This window comes from Salmo salar, chromosome ssa18 (genome assembly GCF_905237065.1).
Source record: "Salmo salar chromosome ssa18, Ssal_v3.1, whole genome shotgun sequence".
Lineage (NCBI taxonomy): Eukaryota > Metazoa > Chordata > Actinopteri > Salmoniformes > Salmonidae > Salmo > Salmo salar.
In genome coordinates, this window is record NC_059459.1 from 67,082,403 (window position 1) to 67,091,827 (window position 9,425).

General features: G+C 45.6%; 1 protein-coding gene across 1 annotated transcript; it reads left to right on the plus strand.

Moving 5' to 3' along the window:
- The first annotated feature begins 1,646 nt into the window (after positions 1–1,646).
- On the plus strand, positions 1,647–9,086 carry LOC106577776 (transmembrane protein 88). Its single transcript, XM_014156114.2, has 3 exons — positions 1,647–2,163; positions 4,397–4,798; positions 7,881–9,086. Exons 2-3 carry the CDS (start codon positions 4,403–4,405, stop codon positions 8,166–8,168), a joined length of 684 nt encoding a protein of 227 aa, XP_014011589.2. The 5' UTR covers positions 1,647–2,163; positions 4,397–4,402; the 3' UTR covers positions 8,169–9,086.
- Positions 9,087–9,425: the final 339 nt, after the last annotated feature.

Below are 9,425 nucleotides of genomic sequence, written 5' to 3' on the forward strand. Positions count from 1 at the left end.
GATACAGTGTTATTTGGGTTGTTGTTTCCTTCTGACGTTTCTTGATTTCTTGTTTAAATAGTTTAAAAAAAATGTTTGTGTACTTGTTTGACATTTTACTGCACTGTTAGGAGCTAGTAACACAAGCATTTAGCTGCACCCGTTATAACGTCTACAGACCAAGAAACTGTAATTTGATTTGATGGTAAATCCCAGTGGAGAGAGAAAGGGAAATAATTGCTGACCAACTCAAAGGAGAGAAGAGAGAAAGAAAAGACAGAGAAAAAAGACAGAGGGGAGAAAATCAGATTAGCCAACAGTCTCTCTGATTCCTGTGATCTGTACTCGCTCTCTTATCAGTTGACAAATTATTTTTCTGCCCCTCTCTTGCTTATAACCCTTTGTTCCTCCCTTGTTCCACTGATCCCTCCAGTTATCTGTCTGACCCGAGATTCCTAATGTTGTTATTTTTCATCATAAGAGAAGACCAGGTGGTGACATCACTCTCTAGACCTCGAAACATATTTTACATCTCTGTGACACGTAACAGCTATGACATCCATCCTCTATTCCTCCTTCATCCTCTGTTCCTTTCATTCTCTATCTGGGGTCTTGACCTTCCTCAGCGGGACCCATCCCTAAACACTATCAGAGCTGAACTGGCCCACCCATCCCCACCCTGTGTGAAGCTGCTCTCTCTCTCAACACTATCTCTCACTGCTACAGACTCATGGGTTTTGAAGAAAGGGAAAGGGGGATACCTAGTCAGTTGTACAACTGAATGCCTAGGGTAAGGGCTAGGGTTAGGGCTAGGGAAGGCTAGGGTTAGGGCTAGGGTTAGGGCTAGGGTTAGGGCTAGGGTAAGGCTAGGGTTAGGGCTAGGGAAGGCTAGGGTTAGGGCTAGGGTAAGGCTAGGGTTAGGGCTAGGGAAGGCTAGGGCTAGGGTAAGGCTAGGGTTAGGTTAAGGGTTTAAGCTAGGGTTAGAGTTGGGGTTGAGCTAGGGTTAGGGTTGGGGTTATGGTTAAGGGTTAGGTTTGGGGTCAGGGTTCAATTAAAGGCTAGGGTTGGGGCTAATAGTGTAAGTAAAGTGTCATACCAAAACGTGTTACACTGTACTTACAGAAATCTTTGTACAATAACAAAAGCACTGTAATGTAGATCTTTATATAAGTTAGTCTAACCAACCAGGGTTGTGATCCTGTCTGTAACATGGCGGGGATGTCAGGGTCCCCGTGTGGCCCCTGCTCCATCCCTGACTGCTGATTACACCACAGCGACACAGCAGCTCTTTAAATAGACACTCGCTCTCCCTTTCTCCCCGTCTCCCTCTCGCTCCCCCTCTCTCACTCTTTCCTTCTCCCCTCTCCCTCTCTCCACATGCTCCATCACTTCTCAGGTTATCAGAGGAGCTCCAGCCCCAAAGACCCCCAGAGTACTACACACAGTTAACAGAGGGAACGAGAGAAGAGATGTGAGTGCTTTGCAAGCACTGGGTATAGTAGTTAAAAGGGAGCTAGAGGGAGGGGAGTGAGTGGAAGGGGCACAAGCACTCGATGTAGTAGTTAAGAAAGGGAGGGGGAAAGAGGGAGGGGAGAGAGGGAGGGATGAGGGAGGGAGAAGTGAGTGAGAGCGGGAGAGAAAGGCATCCTTCTAATTCCTCAAGAGGGGCTCTTGTATCAAACAGAGAAAGAGTGAGAATAGGAGAAGAGGAGGGGCGGACTGACGGTGGGAGGTACAGAAGTTTGGGATAATTCTAAGGAGCTGAGACCCAAAACGCTGAGGCTGGAGTAGTCAAATGCAGTCAGGGAGAGAACAACGGATGAAAAAACAAAGCACACTGACTTATCCCTGACGGACCAACGACGAGTGGAAACAGCAAGAGATCACCACTACGGCTACAGAAGGCCAACATACCATCATACCACCACAATACAAGCTGGTCCCAACTTCATTGACAAGAGTGTGAAGGAATCCGAACTGATGCATAAAGGACTAGAAGCGGGAGAACAACAAGGGCAGATTTGAGAGAAGACAGGAGAGAGAGAGAGAAGTTGTTAAAGTTTGTGAACATTGTCCACCTGCTTGTATAAGTGTTTAAGAGAAGGAGAGAGAGTTTCAGTGTAGCTTCAAGAAGAGAAGAGAACCGCAAGGATCGGAGAGAGGCTCTACTCGGCTCCACGCAATGTGAGTGAGAAACCAGCCACAGAGAGGTTGAACTAACTAAAACATTCTTTTCAGATGATTTCTAATCTAATATCTATGAAAAACATTCACAAAAGCATTTTAAAATGACAATTCTTGTTATCATCCCTGATAATGAAATGCGTAGATAACGTTTCAGACAGGGGTTACATGAATGCAACTGCCAGCCAAAAGACAATAGAATGATAGAACAAAAGAGCTTCTTCTGAATGTTCTAGATTAGAACGTCAGAATATTTGAAGGACCAGCTTGAATGCAGTTCACTGCTTTATTAGTAACCACAAGCTAGAGAGGAAGCTCATTTGAAAATACCATAGGTAATTCAGTCATTTCTATAGCGTTAAGATCAAGTGTCTCCATGGTTATGAAAAACAGTGTAAAACAGACGGCCAAGTGTAGGCCTTATGTCACAATGAGTGAGCTAGTTGGACTCCTCCTGCACCTCCGACCTTAGACCTGAACAACAACACTTCACTAACAATGGGAGGTTGACGTAGAACACTGTTGAGATAGCGACGTCTGGCAGCGACACATCTCAAGTGGACCTCTTCCGCAGCGTGGTTGGGGTCAGGGATTAGCGGTCGGACGAGGTATGCGGGTGATGTGTGTTTGTTGGGTAAAAGTAAGAAGGGGTGGTTAAAAGAAGACGAGTACCCAGGTATACCCTATGTCTATGGCCAGGAGTTTATCACGGTCAGGAAAAACTCCTTCAGATTCCGTGTGTAATAGTCACGTGTAAAGGGTTGCAGGTGTGATTGCAGGGTACAGTGAAAATCTTAGGCTTCGAGCTCCAACATGCAGGACTACTGAAATAAAATAATGAAAATGGTAATAAAAAACTATAGAAATAGAACTATATACATAATAACAACTGTGGCAGTGATGAATAAATAAATGTCCATTGGGGTGGAGGCAGAGTAAAGACTGTTGAGGGGTTGGGTGGAATGATCATAGGGGGAGCAGCAGCATGATCATGGCCCTACCAATACCTAATATGTGGGTGGTTTTGTATCCTGCACCTGTGGAAGTGCTGGATGTGCCCGTACTAAAAGTACTAAGGGGAGGAAGAAGAACAATACCCATACAAACACTGCCTTAATTCTCTTGAGTGTACTTACATACCACCAAAGCGTTTGCGGGTATTCTTCTCTTTGCTATGGCATTAGTTTTACCCTGCACTTGTGGAATATTGCTCAATACACTTTTACAGAACTTCTGAACTAACATTGTTAAGTTCTAGACCTTGGCCTTTCTGGTCTGACCTGATAGATTTATCACTTTGGTGTAGAGCAGTGCTGAGGGCAGGAGTATTTCTGGGAGGAAGGCTGGCAACTGACCCTGGTCCATTGTTCAGGCAGGTTTGGGCAACGCTTAGTAAGGGGGATGGGGGGGGGTTGCTATCCTGTCACTGTTAATGGGACATGTCAGTTAGGAGTTGTTACTTATCGCTGATTCAGGGAAACCTTCAACTTGGTCTGCGGTGATTTAGAGTTGTTTTTACCATACTGGAAGAATCAAACAACACTTTTACAGTGTCTTCAACATAAAGCCTTGACCCTACTTGTACGTTTTCTATTTCTGACAAGACATGAACTGCAGTCTGCAATCAGTGCCAAGATAAACAAATGCATTCAGGGATGTGCACAAGCATGCACAGATGCACGCACACACACACACACACACACACATAACACGTGTATGGACGCACGCATCCTTTGATTCTGTCTCTTACCCTTCATCTTCATCTTATCCATCATCATCCTCTGTGCACCCTCGCCTGGCAATTAGGTTCCTTTCCTCTGGGCCAATCAGCTTTCAGATAACTATCCTGTTCTGATAGAAGATATAAGAGTTTATAGATTACGCCGTGCAGCCTGCCTTCCTATTCCTCTAACAGATAAAGTCCTCTAACCTCCCTGTGAACTCCCTGGTTCATTCTACCTTTGAAGACTGAACCTCAGCTATGATATGTCTACGGACCATGTTTGCGATAGACATGAGTTTGAGACAGGGAGAGACTTCTGTTGCACAAATTGGCTATCAAAAAGCATGACACTGTCACTATAAAGATCCACTCATGAAAACCCAAACCATTTTACATTTTCATATGCTTGGAGCAGTATTTCCACATCCAAGAATTAGGGACCATTTTTGCTTTCGCAAACCTGGCTAAACTCTGCCCCTTCTTCCCCTCTCTCCCTCCCCTCTTCCCCAGTTGACCATGAGTATGAGTGGCACATTGGAGAAGGGGGCTCACCACCAGGCCCTTGACCTCTCTGAGGAGCTCTCTCCCCACATGCACCCCCACCATCACTCCCACCAACAGCACCACCACCACCTCCAGCACTCCAACTCCCTGGCCTCCACCGCCCCCGTGGGGACACCCTCCGGCGTGGTGGTGCCTCCCCCGTACTTTGCAGCCGAGAGCGGGGGAGGAGGGAGTGACACTCCCCTGGAGCTGAGGGGCTCTCTGGACTGCTGGGCGTGCTCGGTGCTGGTGACGGCCCAGAACCTGGTCATAGCGGGGATCAACGCCTGCCTGGCCGGACTGGTGTTCGGACTCATCCTCACCCCGGCTATAGTGATGGTGGTGTTTGGGTTCCTGTGTCATTCTACGGTAAGGAGGGAAAGTGGTGGGGTGTGTATTCTCCTTCTTCTTCTTCTCCTTCTTCTTCTTCTCCTTCTTCTCCTTCTTCTCCTTCTTCTTCTTCTCCTTCTTCTCCTTCTTCTTCTTCTTCTTCTCCTTCTCCTTCTTCTTCTTCTTCTCCTTCTCCTTCTTCTTCTCCTTCTTCTTCTTCTCCTTCTTCTTCTTCTTCTCCTTCTTCTCCTTCTTCTTCTTCTCCTTCTTCTCCTTCTTCTTCTTCTCCTTCTTCTCCTTCTTCTTCTCCTTCTTCTCCTTCTTCTTCTTCTTCTTCTTCTTCTCCTTCTTCTTCTTCTTCTTCTTCTTCTCCTTCTTCTTCTTCTTCTTCTCCTTCTCCTTCTTCTTCTTCTTCTCCTTCTCCTTCTTCTTCTCCTTCTTCTTCTTCTCCTTCTTCTTCTTCTTCTCCTTCTTCTCCTTCTTCTTCTTCTCCTTCTTCTCCTTCTTCTTCTTCTCCTTCTTCTTCTTCTTCTTCTTCTTCTCCTTCTTCTTCTCCTTCTCCTTCTCCTTCTCCTTCTCCTTCTCCTTCTTCTTCTCCTTCTTCTTCTTCTCCTTCTCCTTCTTCTTCTCCTTCTTCTTCTACTATTCAGGCAGAGAGTTGTGACGCTCTCTAATGAATAACCTGAGGGAAGATTCAGAGGGAAGGTTACTCCATCTACCAAAGATCCTGAGTGTCATTTCAATTTCACATTCATAACTCATCTACTGTATGTGTCTGAGTGAAGGTGTGTTTGCTAACACACTCATAACATTAGAGCCTTCGGGAGGTATCGTCACGAGAAGCTAACTAGATAATAAATCAGAATAATATTAAATAATCGTATGGTATACAGAGTAGTGATATAGGCTGACATTCAGGAGGGACTAACTGTGAATCCTAAAACTCAGAACTAAACTTTCACCACCCAGCATGAGTTTGGAATATTTTTGCAGAAGATGAGGGTGGAGTTTGGCCCTCTGTGATGAGTTTCATAAGCAGATCAGCCAGAGAGTTTCTCAGTATTTCTCAGATGTTTAAGAGCAGGGGCTGTGTCCCAAATGGCACCCTATTCCCAATATAGTGCACTACTTTTGACCAGGGACCATAAAGCTCTGGTAAAAAGTACTGCTCTATATGGGGAACATGGAGCCATTTTGGAGAGAATTTTTGAGAATCCGACTGGACAGGTCAGGAGTCAAGGGAAAGACTTTAAAGAATAGAGGGAGGTAGGGATTAGCTTGCCTAGCTGGTCCCACAGCTATATGCTTTAACTAACTCCTACAAATCTAGGACAAGGCTATGTCGAAGAAAGCTTTAAACACACACACAGATTCACAGCCAGAATAGGAAAAAAATTAAGTGCGAAATGAATTTAGCACACTTGAGCTCACACACAGACAGACACACGCAGAAGCACGCGCGTGAACACACACACACACACACACACACACACACACACACACACACACACACACACACACACACACACACACACACACACACACACACACACACACACCTTTGACCCCAGTTAGCCCCACTAGTTTTAGGGTCCCACCCTGCCACCCCTACAGGTCATAGTGGGTCAGAGAGTGTGAATGGGGAAAAAGGCCACAGAAATACTGACCACCTTACTAATGACTCTGTGTGTGTGTGTGTGTGTGTGTGTGTGTGTGTGTGTGTGTGTGTGTGTGTGTGTGTGTGTGTGTGTGTGTGTGTGTGTGTGTGTGTGTGTGTGTGTGTGTGTGTGTGTGTGTGTGTGTGTGTGTTGGTTCATAGGGACATGTTACAGGATTTCCCTCCCTTCTAACCAATTAGGAACCTTGTGGCACCAGATTAAGGAGGGATTAGGATGGAGAGGGAGAGAGGGAGGAATGAAACAAAGGAGAGAGGTGGATGAGAAAGAAAGGAAGGAATGTTAAAGCTAGCTAAACAAGTTATCCTGATCTCGCAGTTCGTTGTCACAAAATATTGAATTACACAAACTCTGAAAAACATTCAGCAACAATTTTGAAAAAGGGGAAGGGAACATCTTCACTATTTATTTGTATTTTTTTATTTAACCTTTATTTAACTAGGCAAGTCAGTTAAGAACGTAAGAACAAATTCTTATTTACAATGACGGCCTACCCTACTAAGCAGCTGCAGTAAACTACATTAACTTTAACTTGCATGATACAGTTGCATGATTTCAGAGCTAGACACCCCAATAAGAGCTATGAATATCAAATATTTTCAGAAGGTTGGCTGTGGGACATAAATCCCCTGACCTCAGAAAGTAGAAATAAGCGTGGACATACTGCAGTGTTATCTGTTCAGCTCTCAACCTCTTTCCCGCCATCCCTCCCTCCCTCACCCCTCTGTGCCTCCCCTCTCCCTCCCTTTCTCCCTCCATCCCCCTCCACTTGCGTATTCTGGTCTTACCACATAGCGATAAGGAAGGATGACAGCCCCTCCATTTTCCCTCCTGTGCATTCCTCACATTCTCTCCATTCTCTGCTACCACTTCTACCGCTTCTCCCTCACACGAACAACATCACATACCACACCAACAGGCTGACATTTTACATCTAAAGTTCCATAGATATTATTGTGATGTTTCACAGCTGTGATATAAGAATGGCAATTCATCACATTTCATCTATGGAAGGGCCCCTCCTTCCTCGCGTGTGTGTGTGTGTCAGACTGCGATCTGCTCTGTGTCTGTCCTGACCTCAGACACGCATTCCACCAGGGGCACGTCATCATCTCCCTGCATCTCCTCCTCTCCTCTCCTCCATCTGTCTATCCCCGCATTCGTCCTTGACTCCTCCATGAGAAGACTCCAACAGAAAGCTTTATTCGCTTCATCAGCTGGTCAGAAACTAGCTTGTTATAGCAACATTTGAGAACAATGCATTTCTGTTGCATTAACATTGCATTATTGTCAATATACAGTCATAAGAACATTATGTCAATCTCTTCGTTGTTGGTGCAACACATTCTTCTGGTCATGTGAAAAACAGAAACATAATCAACCAGAAAAACCAACCCTTGTCACTCTCCTCTCCTCTCCTGCCCCCTCGCCTCTCCTCTCCCCAGGTGCGCCCTCAGGGGACGACCCGCTACTGTTCGGACCTGCTGAGCGACGGGGGCTGTGTGGCCCTCCTGGTGGTCGGGTTCCTCCTGGTCACCCCCCTCCTGGTACTGGCTCTGGCTGCCTACTGCCGCCTGGCGCGTCACCTCCAGCTGGGGCTCTGCTTCATACCTTACTCCAGGGCCGTCTACAAGAACCTGCCAGCTACAAGACACCGTGGCCTGGGAGGAGGCTGCTGTGGAGGCAGCGGGTCTGGAGGGGAGGGAGGCGGGAAGGGAAAGGTCTGGGTGTAAAGGGGGAGAAAGGGGAGGGATTGAGGGTGGAGGAGGGTGCAAGGAGGAGAGAGGGAGGATGGAGGGAAAGAGAGAGGAAGAGGCAGAAAGAGAGAAAGACAAGCGGGTAAGAAAGAGAGAGAGGGAGAAAGGAGGGAGGGAGAGTGAGGGGGAGGAAGGGCGAGCCAAGGTTAGAGGAGATGGGATGAGAGGAGGGAGATGGGATAAGAGGAAATGAAAGGAGGGAAGAATGACGTTAGAGAAGGGGACAAAGAGGACAAAAAGAGGACAAAAACTACAGCAGCCAAACTAATATCTGGGAAGACTACAGTATAGGCACCATAGTTTAAAGAATAAAGTAAACCATTCCTCTGGCCTGAGTTCAACCGAAGTAACCTCCCTCAAACCACCACGTTATATGCTATCCCTTTAATGTAAAAATGTTATAGCAGACGAAAAAGGAGCAGGGATTTTTACACTGTAGAAGTAGAGGCAATAAATCAACAGTAAGCATCTCAATCACACTGCAGACTACGTTTAGTTGATTCAGTGAAACACTGGGCATTAATGAAGAATATATCATTGCCATGTGTCCACATTTTATAAAACATTTGAGTCATTTAGCAGAACGCTCTTTCCAGAGCAACTGGGGTTAAGTGCCTTGCTCAAAGGTACTTAGACACATGTTTCACCTATTAAACACTCTGGGATTTAAACCAGCAACCTTTTACTTACCTGCCCAACGCTCTTAACCACTAGGCTCCCTACACCTCTTTAAGAGATCAATAACATTGATCCAAGACCATGTCTTTAAGCATTTATACACCATGAAGGACATTTTGTGTTTAGTATAGTTTGTACATTTAATTTACTAAGGTTTATGACTACTACTGTTTCTTGTACATTTCCTTTTGTCAAATATAGCCTCTTTGGAATCAATTGGAGTCATTTTTCTTTTATAAAAAAAACAAGAGTTTGTTGTGGTTATGCATTCACACACACGCACGCACACACGCACACACACACACACACACACACAAAAAACACGCACGCACGCACACACACACACAAAAAAAAAACACGCACACACACATCATTATGGGTTATACACACTCCTCTCTACAAAGTGGAGGAGAGGTTATTGCATCAGTAAATCACAAGCAGAGCCAGTGAGTACAACTGCTTGGCACGAGGACTTCATAAACACGTAGCATAAACTCGCTCCAGCTGGATATTATCACAAGTTTAAATGTGACTAATGTGTATTAGTGTCTGGAT